The following is a 27,536-nucleotide window of genomic DNA, read 5'->3' on the forward strand; positions in this document are numbered from 1 at the left end:
GTTGAAAATAACTAGAAATTGAGAGACTTTATATTTTTAGGGTTCCTACTAACATATGTTTGTATCTTTTCTTTTTTTGATAAAAAGTATTCGATATGAAAACCAACTCAACTAAAAAACTTAGATTGATTGTTCACAACTCACCAACACACCAAAAGGAAAAAGAAAATATAACAATACTCCTCAATAGTCCAAAATAAAGTATTACAAGTGGTACAATTTTAAATTTTTATCAATTACAAAAACTTTACCAAAACCTTTATTAAAAGTTTTACTATCAGATTTTTGTACGGTTTTCACGTACAGCTTTAGCTACATTACCAATCAAATCCATAATAATTAAGAAATAAATTATATTTCACGTTTAAATAATAGCAGTAATAAAAACCTTTATCTTATTTTCTTATCATATTCATATGTGTCATAAACGTTATTTTTAAATATATCCACATCATCATTGAGAGAAGCACACATCAATTTCAACAATTATAGCGTATGAAATAAAATTTTAAAAGTCACATTTTCTTATATTATTCGTTTTCGTCTTTGCGATAATTAAATGATTCTCTCGTTTTAAGCTGCATAGCAATGAAACACTTTGAATTCGCATTTCGGCGATATGGTCTCTAACAACAACCTCGCCGTCTGCTTTAGCCGGACCACCGCATCTATTTTCTCCACCAACACCGCTCCGACGATCCTCTCGTAACCTCCTCCACCACCGTTAGCCACGTAATCAATCAGCGCCGCCTGCACTGGTCCCAAACTAGGATTATACGCCGCCGATTCCATATACGAACCTCTGTACACTTTCCCGTCACAATCCACCAACGAAACTCCCGACGGACACAAACTATACGGCGCGTACGATCTATTCGCCGCCGCTAGTGCCGTTTGTTTCAAATCGGCGAAGGAATCGGTGATTCCGTTACAGACCGAATCGAGATCTGAGATAACGAGACCGTTATCGTGAGGTTCGAGGAGAAGAGGGAGATCTTTCTCGAGAAGATCGTCGGGACCGAATCGGTGAGGCAAGAAGCTTCCGAGGCGTAAGAATCCGTCTGAGTCTGCGGCGGAATCGGAATCGGCGGAGTTTTTTGGATCGGTGATTAGGATTTTGATCTCAGGCGCGTCGCGGATTTCTTGAAGGAACTGACGACAATGACCACACGGTGCGGCGGAGACGGCGAAGTTTTTGAGGTGACGCTCGCCGTTGAGCGTGAGGTTGGTGACGAGGAACTGCTCGGCGTGGATTGAGTGGTGGAGAGGGAGCTTTGGGAATTCAACATTGACGCCTAAGAAGATCCGACCCGATGATCCGAGTCCGACGGTTGCGACGTTGAATTTTGAAATCGGAGTTCGAGCGTAGGATTCCGCTGATTTGACTAGCGTCGGGAGGAGCTGGAGGACGGAGACGCCGAGTTTTGTCGCGGCGGATTCAGCTTCTTCGGATTGGATGACGAAGCTTGGCTTGTCCATTTTGGGTTGACCCGGTTTGGATCGCGTAAAATGGGTCGGGTTTTTTTTTTTGAGATAGGAGAGATCCGGGAAACGGGGAGGATTATGAAATGGAATGCCCTGTGAAACAAAACTATTTATAGATAGATACAAAGTATGAAGCTACATTACGCAATTGAATGAAGTATCTGAATTGGTTTGGTTTGGTTTGTTCTCGGTCTCGGTTCAATTTTGTAAATTTAATAATAATGTAAAATAGCTAAGATGACGACGATCTATAAAAATCATATTCAAAACTGATTTTAAAAATAAAAGCAAATACAAAAAGGATTTGGCATATGATTGTTGATTTGGATTTATAATATTTAAAATTTATAAGATTTCGGTTTTAACTAAACCGAATGGGATACTTTTTTAGTCTTTATGCAAACTACGAAAGATGCAAGAAACATGTTATTGTAACATAATGTTAAAATCGTGGTCTAAGAAAGCTCATCTTGAATTGATAATACTATATTATCGATCAAGGAACTTAGCTAGTAGTTTCGACCACGTTACGAAACTACAAAAATATTCTTATTTTGAGATTAGAAATGAATTGTATTATAGCTAAAGACAGCTTAGATTTATATAATTCTGATAGAGGCTAGGGAATGAATAATAAACATTTTAAATGCGGTGTTGTTAATTTAACAATTATTTGATTGAGATCCAAGGAAAAATAGTTAATTACAAAAAGATGTTAGTAAGATAGAAAGAAGTACACGGGACTAAAGAGAGCTTTGTATCCTTTAGCAATTATGGTTTGTTCTTATCGTTGGAACGTCACACACATTTCTCTCGATTATATTAAGATGAGAGCTCACAAACAAAAGACAAGTCTTTGTTTGGTAACCATGTTTTAACCAATGGTTAAAGATTCTCCTATAGTAGAAGAAACTGAGAGAACACTCTATTATCCAAACAACAATGCACTGTTTTAATTAGGGACATTTTGTGACAATTTATCTTTAAATAACACTTTTTTGGTCCATATCAAAAAAAGAAAATGTTGTAGCATAAACTCAACCTTAGATTAAAAAACAATATATGTATAGCCTTGATGACATATTTGCATCAATAATAATCACTTCACTGGCCTTGCAATTCAGGAAGCTTACAGCCGGAGGCAGTAAGCCCAACCTTCTATACACCACCTAATGAAACCCCAAAAGAAAAAAGTGGTGAAAATATAAAAAAACCAAAACACTCATATCCAAAACAATGTAAGAGTTCAATTTTGCTTTCTTTTCAACACCAAATCTAACAGAAACGTAAAAACAATATCCATAAAAGAAAAGAAATGATATCACAAGCTATTTCCGAGTACTCCAATATTTTCAACAACTACTACAAACAAATTTATACACAATACACACTTTAGACCCAACCTTGTTTGTATTTGCGGAAGAGATCCTCAGTCTGTGCATTCCTAAACGCACTACACGCAATGACATAAACCCATATGAGAACAACGACAGTGATGATAAGTATGAGATTTGCTTTACGCCATTCTTTTCTAAGGTTCCCCAATAGACCAGCTTTGCATGAGTTGCAATTGTAACAAAGCTGGCTTTGGTCGTTACTCCATAAGTAACAGTCTGCGTCTGCAGCCATGTTGGAAGGGTTTAGCCACAGTGTTGGGTTCACAAAGTTGTAGCCACACGCGGTGGGTGGTTTGCAGCAGCCGGACTGTGAAACAACAAGACGTTGAAGAATATGTTACAATTAGATATGAAAACAACAAAACTATTTTGCCTTATGTAAGAACAATTAAATAGTTACTTTTCAAATTAAAATATGATGATCCTTTTAAAGATATCTTATATATGTGCTACACCATAAGCTTGGCGAGAACATGTATATCTATATGATCTTGTAACATGGATTTAGGCCTATGTATTCTGAAATAGTGTGCTCTAGTTGCTTCAAACGCAAGTTTTACGTTTACTATGAATTATAATATGTTACACAATGTAAACACAAACTCTACCATATGCGTTTGGCGTTTGTGTTTACAGCGAATAAATAATCTTTGCTTAACATGCTCTAAGGTTATGGGTTGGATAAAAAAAGTATATACAAAATGCAAACAAACACAATCATGATATAAAACAATGAAACCTAAGCAATTGTTTGCTTAGTGTAAAACACATAAGGAGAGGAAAACACATGAATCTTATCACAGAATAATCCTCGTATTCCTTATGAGTAAATTTTGGTTTTGTCTCGAGGAAGAGAAATTGTATAGTTCTTTCCTAGAAATCTACTTATGTCTTCCGTCTTAATTATTCAAATAAGAAAAAGAAAGTGGGACAATATGGGAGGGATATAATTATCTATTATGTTTCATGGTGGAGACAAAGACTTGTGATTTGTAATTATTGAATCAAATCATTGGTCCAATATTTAATAATGCATGTCTAGTGACTAACGATATATAACTCAGTCAAAACCTCATCATCTAGGCTTATTTAATTATTAGTGGTTGGTTCCAATCTTGTTACAGTGACAATGGACTAGGATGACAACTTGCTAGAAATATTGTTTGGATGATATAATAATACAAATTTACCGAAATTTCTGATTCGTTAAGAATATAAGAAAACTAGATGATCATATTGCCCACAACTAAGGCCATGAATGGTAATTAGTTTTTAGATGGTTTTTGGTTTTTAGATTTTAGATTTTGAATTTTGGTTTCTGATTTCTTAATTTTTAGTTTTTGCTATTAAATTTAAAATTAATAAATAAAAAATCAAAAACTCAAAAATTAAAAATGTTCTCGTTGAAAATAATTATTTTTTACAAAAACCATAAATTATGGTTTTTAGTTTCTCTTTAAAATTGCAAGAAACCACCCAAAAACTAGTTTCTCTAAATTCAAGGGAATCTATTTTTTGAAAATCTTGAATAGTAAAAAAATAGATTTTAAAAAAATCAGAATCCAAAAACTACTTAAAATCTAGTAAACATTCAAGGCAAGTCTTTATTTCGATAATAATAAGAAAAACCTAAGATTTTATAGTTCCTACTTCCTTTGGTCAATATATTGTTCGGATAAAAAAGTTCCTGAGCTATATACCCTTAATCACTCCATGTTTCAAGCTTAAAAGACATAAAAAAAGTTAATTTTAAGATTGATTTTAATTAATAAAATTTGAATGGAAAAAGTTGGAAATTTTGTCAAGTTTTGAGTTGGGATATAAAAAGACTTATCTAAAGTGAATGGGATCATTGAATTTTGTGAGTGAGATAGTGACAAAGGACAAACATTATATAAACAGATAAAACATATTTTATCATGTACATTATTGTGGGTGCATGGGTGGGTCCTTATGATAATGTATAATTTTGAATTCTGATTATATCTTACAACATAATCTTTTGGACTTGGTCTCCATCAACTTCTACACCAGTCTACTAGGAATAAATATGTTTCAATAATGGTGATTGCATATGGCCTAAATTATCACAAAATGTCACTAACTACGATATGTTAAGAAAACTAATGTAGTTTTTTCCACTTCAACACTAGAATACATAAGATTAATTAGGTCAGAAACCTTTTTTTTTTTAAGTTTTGTCAAAGATAAGGAGATATACAAAACGAAATACTGTATAACTTAAAGCTGCAAAACAAAAAAGAATATAGAGAATAAGAACAATCCTCTTTTGGACTCACAAAAGCTAACGAGAAATTTTATAACTTTTATGAGATGAGCCACATACTTTACTTTTTTCCTTTGAAAAATGGACCTTTCTCTCTATTCGTTTGCAAGAACAAGGACAAACCGTAGGTCTCACATAATCTAGAGATTTACAAAACATTCTCTTTTACTTCGTATCTTATCTCCATTAATCATCTAATAATACTTCATTATACCCAAAATGATTCGTTGGCATCGTTGCAAAACCAATATTTAGTCTAGATTTTAACTTTAAAAAGTCGGTCATCACGGTATTATCTGTCAACTTTGTAGTTAGTTACTAGTATCTTTGAATATGTATTTTTGACTCGAAGATCTAGCTAGCAAGAAAACTTAGTTTACAAGTTACCCTATCAAGAATGAATAATCATGTAGAGAGGTGTACTACGCTTTTATTTGACTTATGGACGTATTAAGTGTGATAATGACTTTAATATCTCGTAAATATGCATCATAAATAGTATGAAAAATGCATCATAACTAAACTTGTTAAGCATGTTAAAACTGTCTTGCTTCTTGGATTCTTTCTTTGGGTCCAAAAACAGCTTAAAAAGAGCATTTGTGGTACTATTAATCCAATTAACACTATTATTTTTGACCTAAAATGTTAGCCTAATGATTTTTATTAGTATCACCAACCAATTCAAATTTGGTCAAGTGCGGGAGTATATAAAATGTTCTATGAGTAAAAGCACAAAAATAATCAACTCCACTTTCTTTACTCGAAAATGTTACTTAACTTTTTAACGTTAAAATGACAAAATCAAGTTAAATGAAATTTTGCATAAAGTCAAATAGATAAAACCAAAAACCCTCTAAAATGTTACTCTTATATGAAAAAAATACTACCAAAATATATATGCCGCTGTTGAGTGTTGAGTCTCACACTGTCTTAATATGATTCATTTACCCATAATCCTAACCTACTTTAATTAACCACAGGTTGCATAACAACTACCACAATACACCAAACAAAAACAAATTTATGGGGGAGACAAATCAAACAAAGTAGAAGTAGAGGGGTATCTTAAGAAAAAAAAAGGAATAAAAGAAGAAAGAGAGAACATGCCTGGAGAGGAGTGATCTTAGAGGAGGAGTAGAACTGATCGGCGGTAATGAACTCTTGGTTGAGTTTAGGACAAACGTTAGTATCAGCCAAACAAGCCCTTAGCCTCACCCAATTCTTGGAATCAACAACGTTCTCCTTCAGCCAATCCGAGAACCCCTCAACCCTATACTCTTTGTAACCTCTACCCGGAACCTGATACGATCCATCGGGTCGGGTCACGACGAACGCAAATATCAAAACCACCAGCAAAAGCCCGATCAGTATCGCCATACAACACAAGTAAACCGCCAGCAAAGTCTCCTTGTACCTGAATTTGAAAGCTCCAAGTTGAGATCTTTATGATTTGTAAATCACAACTCACTCTGTTTTCTCTGTAAATTTCATTAAAAAAATGGTTCTTTTGATTGTTACTTGTAGGCGCCGATGAAACCAGTTGCAGAGACGACGAGGATAAGAACGCCGAGGACGACGACGGGCCAACGGAGGAGATTAACACACTCGTTGTCAGGCTTTGAAGCTAGCCATATACCTGACGCCGTTATTGGTATGGAACAGAGTAAAGCTAGTAAGTTCAGTATCGCCGTTAAGTTATTCGCTAACGCCATCAAAATTCTCTCTTTCTCTCTGACTTGAAGAAGATTCGAGTTTTTGTTTGTTTGTTTTTTTATAGAATGAAAATGAAATTATGAGAGTGAGAGGAGTGTTGATTGTTGTCTCTGTTTTTAGACTTATGAAGGTCGGTGGTTAGAGGTGATGGGATGTGTGAAAGTTTACTCCCTATTTACAGAAAACGAGGTTCGGTTATTTCCGGTCCGGAAAACTCAATTTCCGGTTTGATGTTGATTTAAAGGGTGTGGGTTATTATTTTATTCGATTAATTAAACATAGAAAATAGGAATGTTTGGTTTATGATGGAAAGTGAACTGGTAAAAAGGGATACAGTTTTTATTTTCACTTTAAATGCGATGTTATAAAGTGAACTGGGTTAATCTGGTGGTCGGACCGGCTTTTTGGGTTTTAACTTTAAGGAGTGGAATCATGTCACATGGACGGACGGACACGCGGAGACACGAGATTACTTTATGTTGGCTCTGTAAGCGAGTTTGTGCAACAGACGCGCGTTTGTGTGCGTTGTTACTGCTTTATATCGAAGAAGATTCTTCTATTCTGTGTAAGTACTGAAGGTATCAACCAATGAGAACTAACCACGTGGCGTGACGACTTAGTTTGTTTTTTACTGAGAAATTTCCGACAGAACGCAAATTTGAAAGTGAGTTCGATTGTTCGAAATTTTCTTCTTTTCCAGCATTAGAGTTAGAGGTGTTTTGGAGCGCGATTTTTCATCAGCTTGATGAGGGAAATATCGGGTAAATGATCGAAGATGTACGCTTTTTGTTTTGGTTCAGAGGATTGGTAATTGCACACAAGCTGCTCGATAGAATGTGTAACCAAAGTTAAGGATTGAAATTTATGTTCTCATCTGGTTTATTTATTGGCTTGGGCTGGTGATGGAATTGGAGAAGAGTTTGAGTCTATACCCACTTGGTTTTCAGTAGTATACGCTGGTATAGATTCAGAAACGCTATTTGCTGGGAATATGGAATAAGATGATGGGAATGTTGTGGGTAACATTAAGCGTCTGCGTTGCGTTACATGTTGACATCTGAGACCTCAATTTACTAGCTCATTGTCTAATTAAAAGATCAAAAACTTTGCTTGAGCCTTCTTCAGTTTTGGTTTGGAACTTGTCAAGTGAACGTGATGGAAGAAGAGCTTGGTTGCCCCAGCCAGACTCCAATTTTGCTTCTTGAGGAGTTCTGGTGTTGGTGTTCCCACTGACATTCAGGAAGGATTGGTTCAAAAACTTCATTTGCAAGGTGATTGATGTGTAGAATTTTCGAGAGTTTTAAGTTTTTTTTTTTCCTGAACTTCTTAATGCACAATCACTTTACAAATTCAACTGAACATCGCGAACGATAAGAGCTATGTTATGTAGGGATAGAGGTCAAACAAGTTTCTGATTGGCTTGTGTAGTCAAAAGAGCATAAGAGGATAATATTTTACTTTTGAATTGAACAGAGTGGTGACATTTGTGAACTGATCATCCCAGGAATAAACTAGTATAGCTGAATCAGACATGGCTGTTATTTTCTTTATAAAGGGAAACACAAGAAAAGACAAGTTTTAAGCAAAAATGGGAGAATTTTATGGGAGCGTTAAAAAGTCCAGATGCTTCCTAGGCTGAATGCCCATTTTCCATTTTCTTCATGGTCTCAAGTCTAAGGCCTTTGTCCCCAAACTTGGTGGTTGAATAAAGCTTCAGGTAGTCTTGAAACCGGAAGCCACTTGGATACAAGAGCTTTGGAGCTGGAGATATTATGGCATCACCAGCCGGATTGTAAAACGTAGCAATCGACAGTCTACTTCCTTGCTTCACTGTCATTACACGGTGTACAACACTCTTGTACCTCCCATTACTCAGTATCTCGACTTGGTCACCGGTATTGACAAAAATGGTGTTGTTCTTGGATGGTGGTATAGGAACCCACTTCCCATCTTTAAAGAACTCAAGACCAGGCACTTGATCATCCTGCAGGAGTAATATGATTCCCCCAGCGTCAGTGTGTTCTCTCAGCCCTCTCATGAGCTCAGGACGAGGGCATTCTGGGTATTTAGCCACTTTTGTCCCAAAAGCTGGACCTTTTGAACCAGAAAAGGCCTTCATCATGTCTTCCTCGTCAAGACCAAGATTCTCGCACATGAGCTTGGAGAGACTCTCTGCAAACTTGTGCAGTTGAGAAACATATTCATCCATCGTCTTGCTGCAATATCAGTTTCGCCCCTCTCACATTGATTAGTATAATGAGCAAACAGGTAAAACTGTAAAGCCTTTGGAACTATTTAACTTCTTAGTTACTTTACCTGAGTTCCTCTGAAATGTTTGGGATCTTGCAGATGTTTGAAGTTGGCTTATGGGAGATGAAGAAACTGCTTTCCCAATCTGCATCTGAGGTTTTGCCTTCACTCAAAGCTTTGACCATCTCTGACTGGTAAAACTCTTCTTTCAGATGCTCCTCATAGTGAGAGTTAATCATCTTCTTCACTTTCTCCATCAACTCTTTATCAATTCCATGATTATCAACCTGCAAATACACCAATTCCTTAAAGATATACAGTAGATATATGTATATCTTAGAAAACACTGGCGTTTGCATAAAGATATATAACATACCATGAAGAAGCCCCATTTATCACATGCATGATCGAGAAGTGACATAGTCTTGCTTCTGTTCTCTCCATCCAATTCTCCAAAATCAACACCTGGAATCTCCATCTCTCTCTCTTTGATAAAAACCATCTCTTCTAAATTTTGTTCTCAGGCACAGATTGGTTGAATGCAATCTGAAAAGAGTATATATAGGCAATGGAGTGAAGAGTTGAAACACTGTTCTGTATTGTGTCTTAGGAGGCATAGGTGCCTACTTGGAGGCAAAAACAATAGTTTCTTTCAATACTATTCTTTTCACTCGATTGAGTACCAATTTAAATAATTAGAAAAATGAATAAGAATCTGCTTTGGAAATGTAAAATGAACAATAGGGATTACAGAGAAGTCCAAGTTCAGTCCATACAACCACCATGTGACCAAAAGTTTTTGAATTTTTCATAATATCTTAAGGTTTTTTTTGGGTCAGTTCATTATGTTTTCTTGCAACCTAATTAATGTGAATTATCTTTCTTCTTCACAAGGAAAGTGTTTTTTTTTCTCTTTCTTATCCCTACTCATATCATATTCACTGGACCTAGCCTATCATGTCTCTGTTATGTTTTTCTTTCCACTGATTTTTTTCTCAGCGTGATTAGTGTTACAAAAAAATGTGTTAAGTTGTTGTGTTTAGTGAGGAGCTATATAGACAACTAATCAAAATGATAATATGACCAAATAATTTAGAATTTTAGTACTACTGGCTAAAAAAAGTAAGGTTGATGGATGGCATCCATATTCCATCCGACAATAGAAAAGAAATGAATGTGGGTCTAAGCGGAATTAACCGAAAGAATTGGCCCCTCCTATGGGCGCTCTCGGTTTTGAATAAATATTTTTATAAGTTTCATATATTATCACTTCTTTGTTCTTATAAAGAATTTGTGATAGTAGTGTTTAAAGAATGTTATATTTTCTTTTCTTTTTTAGCGTCGAATATTCCGGATTATCATCTGTGTTATGTTAGTCTAGTCTAAAAATCAGCACCGACACAGATATCCTTTTCACTCGTGCATGGTGTAAGCATATTCAACCATGGCGGTCCTTTAGAGAGCTTAAATGGGCCAAGACCTAATTATTTAGAAAGACGTTTTCAGTTATCTATGACCTAACTTGTTTCATGTTTGTCTAGTCTGAGGAAGAATATGGCAAACTGTTATTGAATCTTTTTTGTTTTGGTGTTGTTAATATGTTACGTCATTACATTTTTGATATGTTACATAATTGTAAATGATGGTTAATCGTTTGTGAACACACGGACTTTATCTATCTTTAACATGCGTACGTGTATTTGTGATTTTACAACGAATGATTCAACTTTTAGCATTTTGGAATTATTCAAAAAGGATTTATATGTATATGATCTTGTCAAGATATCTAAAAGGGTCGTTTGTATAAATTTTTCATGTTTTTGAATTCGTTAAGGGTCATAAGACCTATTTAGAGTTTATCTATTGTTTTAATAACTCCATTATATTGAAGCTTCTACTTCCCCAAGAGTCTCTCTTCCATTTTAAGATATTTTCTATATCAGTATGGTCTTTGCCCGATCAAGACTATGTATATATCCTTCATACAACTTTTAAGTACTTCACCTTTTTTTTTTGTCAACTTCACTCTTTTCTTACGTCAATTTAAACGCAACTTTAAAGAATGAAATCTTATAACCTAAATGGAATTAAAGTGGGTGATCATAACGTAGGATGCGGATTATGTTATATAAAAGAAATCATATAATATAGCAAAAACTGTCAAATATCTATGACTCATGCCTTACAATCGACGGTTCAGAACTTCAGATTGATAATTCCGAGTTGATGCCTTGATGCAATCTCTCATGAGTCGGTGCACCGTCTCTCCATAGTTATCGCCAATCAAATGGTAGTAAAATTCTCACAAAAACTGATATGAAAGCATGCTATATCCAAACTTTGATTATATATAGTTTCGATCTAATGTTTTTTTTTTTTTTTGTGTTTTCCCTTTTTCGCTACATTATATTCATGTGATGATTATACATTGACGATATTAGCACAAAGTACAAACTGCTAAGCTACAAATTCTAACACTGTTATTTTATAACTATTGTTATAATAATATTTTAAATTATTAAAAAATTATTGATTTTACTACGATGTACTTTTCCAATTAAGAATTAGCAATTATCAGTCTTTTTGCTTATTAAAATGAATTAATGAAGATAAAATTTTAATCCAGTTGCATTAATACATTATTATTACAAAACAACATTCTTTGACACATAGTAATTAAAATTTCATAACAAAAAAATGATAACAACACTCATTAGTTACTATAAAAAGAAGCAGTATATATATATATATTTTTTTCTCCACACATTCATAGATAACTTTTTTTTTTTCCATTCATAGATAACTTTTATTTTCCAAAAATTGTTGCAGAATTTTCCAAGTCCTAAAATGAACATCTTTATCAAAAATGAGCATTTAAATGAATTTATATTAATTAAAATCTCTAAATCGTACCAAAATAGAGGTCTTTTATCTCTTTTTTTGTTTTTTTAACATATAGTCATATAGATCAATCGATACACAGAAACGAAGTTGGGTTAAACCAAAAAATTGGCTGATTTAAGAAGCATAAAAGAAAGGGAATTTTGGTGAAAATACTCCAAACTAAAGAAGCCAAAAGAGACCAAACATATACAATCAATGAATCAACCCCGATTAAAAAATAATACTATATTAAGTATTTAATGTGCAAATTCAGCAAAATCACCTTTTTTTTTATTTTACTTTGCTGTATAAATGATTTTTGTTTATCATTCGTAGAACCACGCGCAATTCGGAGGCGCGTGTCATAAAAGACTCGGTTACGACCACTAAACCAAATAAATTGCACACTTTTTGTTTCCAGAAGCAGAATCGATGAAGACTAATTAACATTTGCCTACGCAAACAGAGCCTTAGTAACAAAATAATTAATTAATAAAAATGTTTTAATTAAATCACTAAATTAAAACCAAAAAAAAAAAAAAATTAATTTCAGTCTCTCTCTCTCTCTCAATCTTTCAGTTTTCTCGTTCTCCAACCACCGGAAAGAGAGAGAGAAGTTTTAATAAGCACACGAAGATCTCTCTCTCTCTATATCTCTTTCTATCTCTAACGCTCCGCCGCGCCACAATCACTGAGATGCGGCGGTGTAGCAACAACAACACTAGCAAATTCTTTGTGATAAAAACGATGAGGCTTATTCTTCTTCTTACGCTTCTTCTGATCTGTAGTTTCTTCTCTCTTGCTTTTTCCGCCGACTCCGACGATACCGAGACTGGCTCAGTTGTTACGCGTGATGAGATCAATGGTACCTTCGTTGAGTCCAATGCGACGAGTGCCAAACCTAAGGAAGATAGTTTCGCTGATATGATCGATCGAGCACTTGAGAAAGAGTTTCCTGAGAATGACCAGAACGAAGGTTTCTTTCTCTCTCCCTCTCTCTACTAGATCTTTCATTGTTCTGCATTTTCCCAATTTCTCACGCTTGGTGTAGAGCTAGGGTTTTTGTTTTCAGAGATCAGCTTGTGTTTTGATCTTTCCTCTACTAGGGATTTATCTCCCATTGGTTTAGCTATAAGTGGTCTAGTGTCTATCTCTCTCTCTCTCTCTCAATGTGCTCTCACATCTATTGGAAAGTTTCTGTCTTTCTAGGTTTATAGATTTCTCTCTCAGGGCTCGTGGCCTTCCTTTTAGCATTTGATTAAAATACTCATTTCAGTTTTTTTTTCTGAAATGCTTTTGTTTTTGTTTTTGCAGTTCCTGATCCAGGAAGCTTCAATAATAGTGTTGCTGATCAGCAGGTTGGTAGTTCGAATCTTTGTTTTCGCCAGTTTCATTGTGGCCTATTGCTATCAGCACACTACTCAGTTCTGTCTTTTATTTTTGATTAAGCCATTTGTTATGCTCATTAGGCTGTTCTAGAGACTGTTGCTCGAGTTAAGCCAAAGAAAAATGAAACCAAGACCAAGGAGGAGAAGTGAGTCTTCCTTATGCTTACTTTTACCCTCTTTGGAGTTGATCCTTGCAAGTAGTCGCTGTAGTCTTCTTTTGTTTCGCTGGCTAAAGAAAACTATAACATAACAGTGATTTTATTCTAGATCGTTCTTTAATTTGGATAACGAGAATGGCGTAGAAGATACTCCAAGACTGATAGATAGGAAGGTAAGCTTTAGATAGTCTATATATGGTATGACGAATGTACATCTATCATGCAGCCATGTGTAGAAGTATTCGCGTTAAATAACTTTGCTGTAATTTTAATCCAGGACAACGTTTTTATAATGTCCAATCCAAAATCCAAGTACCCTGTACTGCAGCTAGATTTAAGGTAAGTATAACATTCGTAAGAAAAGTTCTTCATTCGATTACAATTTGTAAGTATCTAACTTACTGTTTTTTTTTTGTTGGGACGTCTCTTAACACGGTACATCTGTAGGCTGATATCAGATTTAGTCGTCGTCATTGTTTCTGCCACTTGTGGTGGAATTGCATTTGCTTGTGCTGGTCAACCGGTTAGTACACACTGCCTTTGCAAAGCTTGTAACTTTCAGTATTATTTTGTTAGAACTGATTATTCACCTTTCCAACATTGTGGAAACGATTTTGTTAGCTTTTGACTGATCAAACGTCAATTAATTTCTACACTACTTCTATGGCAGGTCATTACTGGGTATCTATTGGCAGGATCTGTCATTGGACCGGGTGGGTTGAGCTTTGTTAGTGAAATGGTGCAGGTAGCTTACAACAGCTTTAGTACTTCAAAATTCCTCTTTTGTTGTCTTCATTGTACATTTGGAAGTTTTCATGAGTACCAGATTGCCTGGTTATATAAATGGTTGACAAAGACATGATTTATATTTTTTTTGTGTAGCACAGGTTGAAACAGTAGCTCAGTTTGGTGTTATCTTTCTCCTTTTTGCTTTAGGATTAGAATTTTCTGCAGCGAAGGTTTGCATGTTTCCACCCACTTATAATTGTCAGGTTTCTTTGTTCGAATCGATTGAAACTTTTGAGACAGTTATTGTACTTTTTGGTTACAGCTTCGTGTGGTTCGTGCTGTAGCTATTCCAGGAGGTCTTCTTCAGATATTTTTGTTCATGTGCTTGAGTGGAATAACAGCCTCGGTATGTTCCAAATGTGTAGGAATCAAGTTAAGAAAGAGTTATTAGGATTTTTGTGGTATGAATCATGAATATAGAGTACCTTCGGTTGACTTGGCTGTTTCTTCACTGCAGTTATGTGGCGGTAAACTAACAGAAGGAATTTTCGTAGGAGCATTTCTTTCGATGTCATCAACAGCAGTGGTATATTCTAATTTCCTTTGTGTACTTTTGCATACTTTTGTGGTAGTGAGCGCCTTGCATGTAAATAAATATTTTGACCTTGTTCTACTCTGCTATAATATTTCCCTTGTGCTCACTCTCGACTGTGTTTTACCTTTTCTTTACTGTGTGGGTTATGTTTTCCTAAATTGCTCTTAAGACTTGATTGTTCTTCTTATGTTCTCATTACCTCACCATGATTTTTGTACCAGGTTTTGAAATTTTTGATGGAAAGAAATAGCATAAGTGCTCTACATGGCCAGATAACCGTTGGAACACTTATTCTTCAGGTATTCCAGATCACTCTCAATACAATAGCATCTCTAATATTATTATTGCATGTTTTTCCCCCTCTTATTCTAAACACTGCATTACCTCAAGTAGTATGTTGTATGCAACAATACTTTCATTAGAACTTTAATTTACTGTTTCGAGAATAACCAGGATTGTGCTGTGGGCTTGCTGTTTGCTCTCCTGCCAGTTCTTGGTGGCACATCTGGTGTCCTTCAAGGAGTGTTGTCTATGGCTAAATCGTATGTATTTTTCTCTTCCAGGAATTTCTGTGAAAATATCAACAATTTTCTGCTTCCATTGTTCACTTGTTAGGTTTAATAAAACCAAGTTTGTGACCGGATGGTGATTTCTTTCCAGGTTGGCTATTTTGATTGCTTTTTTGGGTGCTTTGTTTGTATTGTCCCGTACCTGGGTACCTTGGTTTCTAAAACTTATGACAAGCCTCTCTTCTCAGGTATACACAATTTTTTTACTTGCTTCTATTTTCGTCTTTGAAATGTTTATCATCTTAAGCGTTCTTCAATCTTTTACAGACTAACGAGCTCTATCAGTTGGCCGCTGTAGCATTTTGCTTGCTTGTCGCTTGGGTTAGTCTGGTCCCTTTGTTCTTCTTTCTATTGGCTGCTTGCACATGGGTGACTCTCAACTTGTCAGTTCTTAAATCCAGTATCGTTTTGGCTTCTTCAGTGTAGTGACAAGCTAGGTCTAAGTCTTGAGTTGGGTTCCTTTGCGGCAGGAGTGATGATCTCTACAACTGATCTCGCTCAGCATACTCTTGAGCAGGTAGGAATTCGAGATTGACTTTTTCGAACGAGGGTCGCTGCCCTTTTTCTATGGCCCATTGTACAAAGATTTTACCAATAGACCTGTTCTGATCGCTTCTATCTCCTTACAGGTGGAACCCATCCGCAATTTTTTTGCAGCGCTATTCCTTGCTAGTATCGGCATGCTGATACATATGCACTTCTTGTGGAACCATGTTGACATTCTGTTAGCAGCTGTGTTACTTGTGATAGTGATAAAGACCGTGGTAGTTGCGATCGTTGTTAAAGTCTTTGGATATAATAATAAAACTGCAGTACTTGTAAGAAGTGAACCCTTCATTTTTTCCCGCTTTCACATTATTCAAAACTTTTGTGGAAAGAGGCCTCACACTTTTCTTTTCTTTTCTATAGGTTGGAATGTCCCTTGCACAGATTGGGGAATTTGCTTTTGTTCTGCTAAGTCGAGCATCTAACCTTCACCTAATTGAGGTAAGCAATAAGCAATAAAAAAACTGCTTCTTTGATAAATTCAATGCTTCATTAGTAAATATGTTAAGCGTATATCTTCCAGACCGTATATGACCATATAATAGCTTTCTCATTATTTGCTTTGGGTGGACTGTGGAGTGATAGTAATGAAGAGCTTTGTGTTTATTTGCAGAGCAAATTGTACCTCCTGCTTCTTGGAACAACAGCCTTGAGCCTGGTACGTGTCTATTTCTTTTGCGCATTGGTCCAGTTCAATTGCAAAATGAATATTGACACGGAAGTTGATTATCAATGAATAGCAGTAGATTTCTCATACTTGAATCAATATTGTGTAGTTAGTATTCTAAGTTAAATTATATAACAGGTAACAACGCCATTGCTATTCAAGTTGATACCAGCCGTTGTACATTTAGGAGTCCTCTTACGGTGGTTCTCTCCCGACAGCTCAACCGAGGTAACTCCAAGTCATCTATCTGTTTCTCTATGGATTTGGCTCAAAACGTAGATTTTGAACATTAATATCTTTACAGATTGGTTTCAAAGGAGAGTTGTATCACTCGGAGAGTGCAAAGCGTATATCTCTGATGATTCAAGGTTCTCTTCACGACTCTTGAAGTTTTGATGATGTTCAGCATAACACGCAAACACCAAGCCACATTTGGTCTCAAGCTAGGCAAAGGCAATGAATGGGAGCTTCCGAAATGTATAGATGCATTGAGATATCAGAAGAAACCCCAAGAGGAACCCTGTATAAAAATCTCTACACGAAGATAATTACAGAGACTTGTAACTTCACTTCCATTTTTTTTTGTTTAATGTTTTGGGATTCTTTTTTCTTGAGTAAAGAAGGTAGGAAGAGGTTATTTTTTAGTTTGTTTTCTTTATTCTTATGCGTTCTGAAAAACAAAATAAGAAACATCTTCAGCGTATTGTAGTCATACAAAGTTAAAACTATCTCTTATACATTGAGTTTTTGAGCTAATCTACTAAGTACAAACACAGATTTAATAAAAGAATATTTGAATTGATACACCAAATATGAGAGGAAAAATACAATGAATCAATGTGTGTTTCTTCTTTAACATTTCGTGGGAACCCGAGTTTTTATTGGCTTTAGCTTTATACCAAGACTCTCTGGAGAAAGAAGCTCTGGTGAAATACATGACGGACTGAGTGGACTACGGGGGCTATCGCTAACCCGACCAGGCCGATACAATCCAAACCCCATGAAAAAGAACTCCATTGGTATCAACATCGCATGTGGTTGCTCTTCTGTCACCATTGATCCACAAGCTTGCACCTCCAATTTAAGACAAAAATACATGTTTCAAGAATCTTAGAGCCTGAATCTTCACGGAGAGAAGCTAAGAGCTACCACAACTGTTTTTACGTTAAACCGCATACCTCAACCAAGGCACTGTATTTTCTGTCCAATGCGGTCACCATGTGTAGAGTTTCAGAGTGGAAGGGAGATTGGTCGCCAACAAATATGAGTGTACGGCATTTCAAACTTCTCAATCCATCAGTTAGGTCATGTCTCCTGTTAACTGCTTCCAGAAACCGCATAAGACTACTACTGTGTCTTTCACCTAGCAGCTGTATAATTATATCATATTATACAACAACGTTATTACCAAGGTGATGAAAAGCTGTTAAATCATCTGGAAACTACTACTAGGTTTAGCACTCACTCTTCTGCATTCATGTACCACATCCCGCTCTGGAACCTCAGAGCTACCACGAGCTTCCTGTTGCGATTAAAAACAAGATTAATCGATAACTATTGAGTCTATGCCGGTTTCCACCAAGGAATCACCAGAAAGATTACCTTACTGAAGTACCGTTGGAGGAAAATATCTTTTAACAGCCCAGACATGCCATAGTAATACAACAAGTTTGACACTACCTGCATAATAATTTTTAACATAGGCTTATTAGTCTGGATGCGAAAAAAGTGTGTGATACTCCCCTTTTGTACAGTCATATAAACTATGATGGGAAGTGAAGAAAAATAAACCTTGTAATAAAACCATTCAGACCATGAGGGCGCTTTGCATAGAGGTGATATAAGAATCAAACCCAAAACTCGGTCTTTATGTTTAATCTGCAACAATAAAACAATCACTGATAAGTAATGAGATATTGTATGAACTTCTGAGAATATAGCTACACATAAATCCTCAAAAGGTCTCAATGAGTACATACAGCAAACAAGGAAAGGATGTAGGCACCAGCAGTGATCCCCATGCACATTACTGCCTCTAGGCTGCAAGAGACATATAGATATTCAGAGGATAATAGCGGAACTATTCTTGTTACGATAGCCCAAAGTTAGAGTGAGAGTTAGCCGAAACATGAATAAATTTTACCTAAAGAAGTTCAATACTTCAAGAATCTGGTCTGCGAGGTCTTCAACAGAAGGCGACGGATCATTGGAACAAACTGGAGCAGCTCCAAACTGCAAAAGCTCTTGTGGATACGATGGAACCCAACACAACGTGAGCAAACAGCAAAGTAGTTACAAAGAAACTAATGAATTGTTTCAAGACAATCAATTTTGCAAACCTCATGCCCTGGGGGACTAATATGGTAAATGCAGAAATTATGGAGCAGTAAGGAGACTGCTTCAGGGCAGAGAAACAATCCTTGGAAACACGACAAATCTAGCAGACATAAATACACACAAGAATCAAAAGTCAGATTATCAAGTGAAAACAAATCATGAACTAAGTGCATATTCCCAACTCTTACAGTTTAGTGCTACATCTGGATAAGTGATCAGTGCTGGTTTTTCTTGATCGCCATAAACTACAACTGAAACCGAACCATGGCAAGTTTTGATATGATGCTCCTGCAAAAGATAAGAAAATGAGCAAGAAATGAGTCAGTCTATATCCAAGTTTACAGAAAAAAGAAACAATGCCACAGGCTCGATTTTAAAATGCACACCATTAGCCTTCATCCAGTTTCAGCTCAACATTTACAAACCAGAATATATATATTTTCTTTATTTTTGTTTTTCTCTGAATCATATACAGCTAAGAAAAGGAACATTCCAACTTTGTTCCAGACAAGAAAAAAAATTAAGGTCCTGAAGAGATTCTCCCATGTGCAAGACTCAGAAAAATCAGCACAAGAGATAACTTATGGCTTAAAAAAGTCAGACATTATATATCAATCATGGAGCAAAAAAAGGATAACATTTTTCAACGGAATCTCTTATGAAAGAATCAAAATTAAAAGTAACACCCAACTTGTAGATTTCAGATGAAAAATTCAAAGGGTCGTCATCCATAAGACAAAGTGAAACAACTTTTTTAAGTATCAATGAAGTAATCTCCCAACTTGTACAAAACTAAAATCAAGAACACGATATGACAAATTTTGATTCCAATCAAGAAACTGAAGCTAGAGTTACTAAAAGATTAAAAAATCAAGGAACAATGGCTAATTTCAATTCAATTGCCCACTGAGTATAGATGCTAAAAACCCAGAAGAGAGAAAACGAAATGTGACGGTTCTACTTACCACAAAAAGTATCAAACTTTAGAGTAAGACACAGGTACAGTAATGGGAGAAAGGAAGTAAATTTGGTAGGTCAATGAGTAAACAAACCTTGCCACCATTGTAGATCTCTTCAATGTCGACTGAGACGTCGTCGTTTAAACCCACCATAGCCTGTGAAACCCCTCAAGACTGCGCTTTTTCTTGCTCTTGCTCTTTCTCTCTCTCTCTCTCTATATATATATATCTTGAAATTGAAATTGGTAGATAACAACACAACAATCAAAGTCTTGAGCTTTCTCTTGTGGCTTATTATTATTGCTTTAGATTGTACGCTTCAACGGCTCTTTTAGGCTTTCACTTTGTCTTCTTCTTCAATGGAATGGACCACTATATCTCTCTCTCTGTCTCGATGTCTGTGTCTGTGTCTGTGTCTTTTATAAGCAAAGCCGCGTTTGCCCTTTTAATGGCCCAGCGGTTGGTTAATCAAAATCACTTCCCACCGACGCCGATGACTCTTTACTTCTTTTTTCTTTGTTTTTTTTTTTGGATTTGCACCGATCTTCAAAACGGCGCCGTTTCTATAATTCCCTAATCATTTTCTCAGTGTATTTATTTATTCACTTTAGTTTCTTTTTTCGTTTATTATTGGGTTGCCGCATTATTCCCCTCTCTACTCTCACCATTCTCATTTTTCCAACACAGACTTTTAGCTTCTGAAAATAACAACACAAAAAAGTTAATTCTTAATTTAGCTACATGAACTTATGTTTTTATCCTAATTCATACACCTCCAATTGAAATCGATAATCCCAGCTGCTAAACCCGATCCAACTACAAAACATAATAAGACGACTTCTTCTTCTTCAATTGGGGATTTAGGGTTTATCAAAATTTCTTATTTGAGGGTTCTTCTTCTCAATCTCTGAGATTTGGGGATTTCTGTGTTATCAATATCGATGTCAATGGCAATCATAGAGTCAGTTTCTCATCAACATGAGCCGGATGATCCCGATTTTGAAATTCCAGATCTTGATAGTGACAAGCAAAGTGAGAAATTCAAACATAAACCTGAAGAAGACAAAACAGAAAGGTATGAGTTTGAGGTAGAGGAAGCTGTAGGAAATTGGGTTGATGAGTGTAAGATTAGTCGCAATTCCATCCCAGATACTTCGGATGAGGATGAGGATCCTGTTATTACAAGAGACAGGAAAATTAGGTTGGGAACAACAAATGATAGGTTAGCTATTGGAAGAACATTCTTCACCGGTTTTGAATTCAAAGAAGTTGTGTTACATTATGCATTGAGGAATATAGCAAATCTGAAACAAACCAGGTGGGAGAAGGAGAAATTAGAGTTTAAGTGTGCTGGGAAGAAGAACTGCTGCTGGAAGGTCTATTGCTCATACGATAATACTAGACTTTTGTGATTGTGAAGACTGTATGTTTAGAGCATACATGTACTCCTAATGGAAAATGCAAGCTCCTTAAAAGACCAGTGATTGCAATGTTGTTTATGGACAAACTGAGGATGCAACCTAAGTACATGCCTCTAGACATTCAAAGGCATATCAAGGAGCAATGGAAAATATCTAGTACTATTGGACAATGTCAGACCGGAAGACTTATAGCACTCAAGTGGTTAAAAGATGAATATGATCAGCAATTCGCTCACCTCCGAGGATATGTTGCTGAAATCATAAGCTCCAACCCGGGATCTACTGCCATTGTTGATACTATAACTGATGGTGTTGGAAATCATGTCTTCAATCGGATATATGTGTGTCTTGCAGCAATGAAGAATGCATTCTACTTTTGCAGATCACTCATTGGGATAGATGGAACCTTCTTGAAGCATGCAGTTAAAGGTTGTCTTTTCACCGCTATTGCTCATGATGCAAACAACCAGATTTACCCCATAGCTTGGGCAACGGTTCAAACTGAGAATAGAGACAATTGGCTTTGGTTTCTAAATCAGCTGAAGGTTGACTTGAATCTCAAAGATGGCACTGCTTATGTTATTATATCAGATCGATGCAAGGTAAACATTATTTCTTTATAATCTAGTTTGTGTTAGTTTGACTTATAGTTTATGACTATTAGCTTCTGTTTTTTTTTTGGTAGGGATTGTTTAGTGCAGTTAAAACAGCATTGCCAAATGCTGAACACAGACCTTGTGTGAAGCATATAGTAGAAAACTTGAAGAAGAAACATGCAGATAAGGATTTATTGAAGAAGCATGTATGGAACTTAGCTTGGAGTTATAGCTATGAAGAATACAAGACTAACTTGGCAATGTTAAGAGCTTATAATATATCTTTGTATGAAGATGTCATGAAGGAGAACCCAAAGTCTTGGTGTAGAGCATTTTTCATTCTCGGCAATTTTTGTGAAGATGTGGACAACAATGCAACAGAATCGTTTAATGCAACAGTTGTCAAAGCTAGAGCAAAATCATTGGTTCCTATGATGGAAACAATACGAAGACAAGCAATGACAAGAATAAGTAAGAGAAAGGCAAAGATTGGCAGATGGAAGAAAAATATATTTGAGTATGTTTCAGATATTCTGGCTGAGGAGGAAGAAGATGCTTTGAGATGTGAAGTCACCAAAGGGACACATGGGCAGTTTGAGGTTTGGGTTGATGGGAACTCAAACTCTGTGAATTTGACTACTAAATTATGGGATTGCTCATGCTGCAAGTGGCAAATCACAGGGATTCCATGTGAACATGTCTATGCAGCAATAATGGATATCGGTAAGGATGTGGAAGATTTTGTAGTTCCAATGTTTAGTACTCAAGTGTGGAAAGAACAGTATGATACAGCGCCAAGTCCAGTTAGAGGGCAACGTTATTGGATGACCAATGATTACGTTTTAATAACCGCACCTCCAGAACCAAATCCACCAGGAAGAAAGAAAGGGCAGAAGAAGAATTATAATCGGATCAAGAGTCCACTCGAGTCACCCAAGAAGAAAAAGTAGAAAAAGATGGACATGTGGTTCTTAAATTAGGACGGAAAGGAAGAACAATGCACTGCAAATTATGTGGTGAAGCAGGACATAATGCCGCTGGATGTAAAAAATTTCCAAGGGAGAAGAAGCCTAGGAAGAAGAGTAAGAAGAATATGGAAATAACTCTGTTTGCTGAGGTATGTTTTCTCTCAGGTTGTTGATATTTTGGATCTGTTTCCAAATGTATAATGGTTCTCTTTACTGATTGTTGATTGTTTCTCAGCAAGGTGGATCTTCATCTAAGAAAAAGAAGAGTAAAAAGAAGAGTAAGAAATCATAACCATCATTTGTCTTCTCCTCACAAACCAAAAGCAAACTGATATAGATTGTCTCAACATGATACAACAACTAGATTATGATGAAAACAAAAGCATAACCATCATTTGTCTTCAAAGCTTACTTAGACTACATAAACATGATACAACAACTAGATTCTTCCCCATAGCCATACAAGTTCACCTCCTATTACAACAACAATACCAATTGTCTTCAAAGCTGAACTAGCCATCTTATCTTCAATCTTCTTAACCATATTTTCCTCAAGCTTCTTCAACATTTCCTTTTGGAGATCCAAATTTTGAATCACATTTATCCTCAAGTCACTCAGATCCTTTTCAATTCTCTTAAGCTTCCCATTGACCTTCTGAATTTCTTCTACCAATGCCTCATCAACCCATTTGAATAAATGCTCCTCATTCGATCTCTATTTAACAAAAAATTTACTTTAACCCCCATCTCATAACAATGAACAATTAAATTAAATATCAAATTATCACCTTCAATGCAATCGAGCATCTATAGAATATACGGTATGGGTTTTCCTTTGTCTTTGATGTGAATGTGATGGTCTCTTGACCACACCAGCACCTGCAACTTGTCGGAATTTCTGGAGGGGAAAATCGATGTGCTGAACGGTATGAACTCGATGAGTCGCTCATGATTATTAGAAAGATAAACCCTAAATCCCCAAATCATGTTTTTGTCGAATAAGAAGAAGAAGAAGAAGAAGAAGAAGAAGAAGAAGAGAAACGATGTCGTCTTATTTGTCGGGTTATTTGGATTAAACGGGTAAACGTGATTGTGATTGGGTTAAGCGCGATTTTGTGGTTTGATCGGGTTTAGCAGCTGGGATTATCGATTTCAATTGGAGGTATATGAATTAGGATAAAAACATAAGTTCATGTAGCTAAATTAAGAATTAACTTTTTTGTGTTGTTATTTTCAGAGGCTAAAAGTTTGTGTTGGAAAAGTGAGAATGGTGAGAGTAGAGGGGGTAATAATGCGGCAACCCTTTATTATTTATTCAGTAGAAGTTTTGTCTTTTAAAAGTTCTGATTGGTCATATGACTCATATCTTCATAGTTCCCTTTATTCATCCTAAACATAATTTTATGTAATAGAGATTAGTTTTATTATATGAGATTTTGTCAAATTTTCGAGCCCAACAAAAAAAAAGAGTAAGAAAAAATTATCAGTCTACTAATAAAATTTTAAGTTATGTTAGATTAATAACTTTGCAATCTTATATTTTTTTCCACTATTGATCTATATTTATGTAAAGAAATTTTAACATGATACAAAAAATATATAGGGTGTCTTCTACAACTTTTATTTTAGATTCAATCTTTCACATTCTTTCTTTCTTACAATTCGGTTGAACATAAAATCGTTCACGATTGGCATAACGTTACAGTTCCTTTAGTCACAGTTGGGAATTTGAGTTATATACCTCGGCTAGAGCTCTCTTAAATATTTCTTTTTGAATACTGTTATTTATTTCTTTTTATTTTGTTAAAATATACTATTATTTATTTTATTCAAGATGGATTTCTTTTACGAATGCCTAAGGTAACTTTATTTATGAGTCGAAATTTGAATTTAAGTAACAGTGAAACTTCTTTTACAAAGTTATGCATTTTTGCTTGTTTCTCAAAAACTTCTTTTTTAAAAGTCATACGAAAGTCAGCCCAACGAGGATGAACCATGACCATGACCCGACGAAGCACACATGACACATCCCATTTCATTTCATGCCACTACAAGAAAACAAGCGATTTACGACTGCACTAATAGTAACTAAATAGTCGCCACTTCATACATAACGACTAAGTTACGACTAATAACTGTTGTCGTAAATCGATAGTCGGTATGGAAATTCAGTCCTAACATAGTCGGTAAATTCGTCGTAAAAGTAGTTGTAAGTTTGTTGTTAATTTTTACGACTATTTAATGACAATGTTACGATTAATAAAATGTGAACAGAAGTAGTTTACGATTAGTTTGAGAATAGTTGTGATTGCGTCGTTAAATTATGCGACTACGTAGCTACTATTGGGTGACTATTTGACGACTATGTTACGACGACTTTAAGCTAGATTTAATGACTGGTTTAACGACTATAGTGATTAAAACCATAATTGTTTTGTTTTGTTTTATAATTCGAATTTCTAATCAAAGAGAAACCTAAAATTCACATTTTTAATAACCAAAAGTTCACCACAACAGTAATATGTTCACATTTTGAGTCGCCGGCGTAAAGTTGTATTGAGGCGGTAGAGGGTTGACTTTTCTCACCTTCGACGGAGGGTTAGAGCTAGAGCTGTCAAACGGGCATACCCGCGTCCGCCTGGATAGACCCGCGATGGACTGCATCTTCCTTTAGACCGCAGCGGGTCACCCGCTATGACCGCGGACAGATAAACCAATGTCCGAACCCGTCCTGCAAAGACCATTGAGTATGCGGACCAGCCGCAGGCATTATAGTTTCAATGTACTATCATTTTAGATATGTTACTTGCTAAAACAGATTAACCATGTCCATCATACATTGAACATGAATCTGAAACATTCAAACTCAAACAAACCTGAAAAACGATTCTCAAACTAAACATGAAAAATATAACCAAAAACCTGCAGTTTTTAAAAAAAACATAACCTGCAGTTTTTAAAAGAACTGAGACCTGCAGAGTGTAGTAGTTTAAAACCAAAACCAAAGCTGAACTTAAAACTCAAACACTTAAAATCTGAAACATACAAAATCTGAAACAATGGAACCAAAGCTAAACTTTAAACTCAAAGACTTCAAAGACTGAAACAAAACTAAAACTCAATGTCACAAACTAAAATCTAAAACTGAAGTACTAAACTGAAACCCAGAAATAATTTCAAACTGGAACTTAAGTTGTTTCTTCTTCATCAACAATCGATTGGAAAGAAGGTAATGCCTCATCTTCACCAATTAATCCTTTCTCCTCCTCTACAGATTTCAAAAATAAAAAACAAGTTAATACACTATCTAAGATTGTAAAATTGAAAACTTATGAAACACATTTGCTTACCATTTTCATATGCTTCAAAACCTTTTAACCAATTGCGACTGCATATTAATGCTTGAACATTTTTTGGGAGAAGACAACTTCTATACTTGTTCGAAACTCTAGCTCCAATGCTAAAGGAGGATTCAGAGGCTACTGTTGTGATAGGAATACTAAGAAGATCACAAGCCATGGAAGCCAATTCTTCATAGCGCTGAGAGTTATCTTTCCAATACTTTAGAATATCTAAACTCTCAAAATTCTTCATGTTTATTGCTGGTTCATCAAGATACATTTGTAAGGACATCTTTCCACTAGCAACAACAGTCTCCTTTCGGAAGGCTAAGAAATCCTGCATAAGAAACAATAAGAATTAAGAAACTGAAACTTTAAAACCAAAACTGCAATTTTTTATAAAACCAGAACTTGAAATACAAAAACCTGCAATTCAAAATACCAAAACCTGCAGTTTTTTTATAAAACCAGAACTTGAAACTTAAAAAATTAAAACCTGTAGGTTTTAAAAAACCAGAACCTGGAATTTTTTGAAAAACTAGAACTTATAAAAACAGCGACTGAAACTAGATTTGTTCAAAACTTATCAGAACCTGCAGCTTTTTATAAAAACAGAACCTGAAACAGAGAATGAACACTTGTTCAAAACTAGAACCTGCAGTTTATTATAAAACCAGAACTTGAAATACCAAAACCTGCAATTCAAATCGGGCCAAAACCTGCAGTTTTTTATAAAACCAGAACTTGAAACTTAAAAACTAAAAACCTGCAGGTTTTAAAAACCAGAACCTGCAATTTTTGAAAAACTAGAATTTATAAAAACAGAGACTGAAACTAGAATTGTTCAAAACTTATTAGAACCTGCAGTTTTTTATAAAACCAGAACCTGAGACAGAGACTGAATACTTATTCAAAACCAGAACTTGCAGTTTTTTATACAAACAGAGAATTTAGGAGTGCTTACATCGTAATTGCTGAAGTTTCCTCTTTGTCCTTATTGTCATCTCTGTGGTAATCTGTTTCACGTGTTTCTAGAGATTGTGATGCAAAAACTAACTTTTTCTTATATGATTCAAACAAAATAGTTACTTTATTTTTCAAGTGTTCAATCTTCTGTTGACAAGAACTTTTATCAAGTTTACCAAAACAATAGTTTGCAAGTGTTAGCTTCAACCTTGGATCAAGCACTGTAGTCATTGCAAATAGATCACTTACTTCTTCCCAGTACTTATCAAACTTCTCCTTCA

General features: G+C 35.5%; 4 protein-coding genes, 1 long non-coding RNA gene and 3 pseudogenes across 9 annotated transcripts; 3 read left to right on the forward strand and 5 right to left on the reverse strand.

The window, feature by feature from the left end:
* Positions 1-378: 378 nt before the first annotated feature.
* Positions 379-1,791, reverse strand: LOC104766881 (cytidine deaminase 1 pseudogene; annotated as a pseudogene). The gene has a single exon (XR_015591002.1). The product of XR_015591002.1 is annotated as a cytidine deaminase 1 pseudogene (transcript).
* Positions 1,792-2,413: 622 nt separating this feature from the next.
* On the reverse strand, positions 2,414-6,901 carry LOC147921040 (tetraspanin-2-like). 2 transcript variants are annotated; one of them, XM_087502937.1, is made up of 4 exons: positions 6,688-6,901; positions 6,277-6,583; positions 2,889-3,189; positions 2,414-2,654 (listed from the first exon to the last, which is right to left on the reverse strand). In XM_087502937.1, exons 1-4 carry the CDS (start codon positions 6,879-6,881, stop codon positions 2,644-2,646), a joined length of 813 nt encoding a protein of 270 aa, XP_087359063.1. In that variant the 5' UTR covers positions 6,882-6,901; the 3' UTR covers positions 2,414-2,643. The 2 variants fall into 2 exon arrangements, with proteins under 2 accessions (XP_087359063.1, XP_087359062.1); XM_087502936.1 differs by lacking the exon at positions 2,414-2,654 and having other exon boundaries at positions 2,727-3,189; positions 6,688-6,881.
* Positions 6,461-9,150, forward strand: LOC109131051 (uncharacterized). 2 transcript variants are annotated; one of them, XR_002036783.2, is made up of 3 exons: positions 6,461-6,602; positions 6,694-8,153; positions 8,356-9,150. It is a non-coding gene; the product is annotated as an uncharacterized LOC109131051 (long non-coding RNA). The 2 variants fall into 2 exon arrangements; XR_015591541.1 differs by having other exon boundaries at positions 8,438-9,150.
* On the reverse strand, positions 8,321-9,912 carry LOC147921041 (1-aminocyclopropane-1-carboxylate oxidase 1). The gene is made up of 3 exons (XM_087502935.1): positions 9,509-9,912; positions 9,199-9,419; positions 8,321-9,098 (listed from the first exon to the last, which is right to left on the reverse strand). The coding sequence occupies exons 1-3, from the start codon at positions 9,632-9,634 to the stop codon at positions 8,513-8,515; spliced, it is 933 nt and encodes a 310-aa protein (XP_087359061.1). The 5' UTR covers positions 9,635-9,912; the 3' UTR covers positions 8,321-8,512.
* A 2,522-nt stretch (positions 9,913-12,434) lies between these two features.
* On the forward strand, positions 12,435-17,423 carry LOC104766876 (K(+) efflux antiporter 4). The gene is made up of 20 exons (XM_010490844.3): positions 12,435-12,991; positions 13,330-13,373; positions 13,485-13,549; positions 13,671-13,734; positions 13,839-13,900; positions 14,009-14,084; positions 14,232-14,306; positions 14,449-14,520; positions 14,613-14,696; positions 14,808-14,876; positions 15,107-15,184; positions 15,339-15,427; positions 15,546-15,642; positions 15,722-15,775; positions 15,876-15,971; positions 16,084-16,272; positions 16,364-16,441; positions 16,614-16,658; positions 16,806-16,895; positions 16,972-17,423. The coding sequence occupies exons 1-20, from the start codon at positions 12,712-12,714 to the stop codon at positions 17,053-17,055; spliced, it is 1,791 nt and encodes a 596-aa protein (XP_010489146.2). The 5' UTR covers positions 12,435-12,711; the 3' UTR covers positions 17,056-17,423.
* On the reverse strand, positions 17,351-20,530 carry LOC104766877 (protein NDL3). The gene is made up of 10 exons (XM_010490846.3): positions 20,057-20,530; positions 19,193-19,292; positions 19,007-19,104; positions 18,811-18,899; positions 18,647-18,707; positions 18,459-18,545; positions 18,270-18,347; positions 18,133-18,189; positions 17,846-18,037; positions 17,351-17,741 (listed from the first exon to the last, which is right to left on the reverse strand). Exons 1-10 carry the CDS (start codon positions 20,114-20,116, stop codon positions 17,520-17,522), a joined length of 1,044 nt encoding a protein of 347 aa, XP_010489148.2. The 5' UTR covers positions 20,117-20,530; the 3' UTR covers positions 17,351-17,519.
* A 306-nt stretch (positions 20,531-20,836) lies between these two features.
* LOC104766878 (uncharacterized) lies at positions 20,837-23,381 on the forward strand (annotated as a pseudogene). Its single transcript, XR_002036755.2, has 3 exons — positions 20,837-21,986; positions 22,070-23,097; positions 23,184-23,381. The product of XR_002036755.2 is annotated as an uncharacterized LOC104766878 (transcript).
* Positions 23,382-23,387: 6 nt separating this feature from the next.
* On the reverse strand, positions 23,388-25,612 carry LOC104766875 (uncharacterized protein At4g04775 pseudogene; annotated as a pseudogene).
* Positions 25,613-27,536: the final 1,924 nt, after the last annotated feature.

The sequence above is a fragment of the Camelina sativa genome, chromosome 19 (assembly GCF_030686135.1).
Source record: "Camelina sativa cultivar CO46 ecotype springtype chromosome 19, ASM3068613v1".
NCBI lineage: Eukaryota > Viridiplantae > Streptophyta > Magnoliopsida > Brassicales > Brassicaceae > Camelina > Camelina sativa.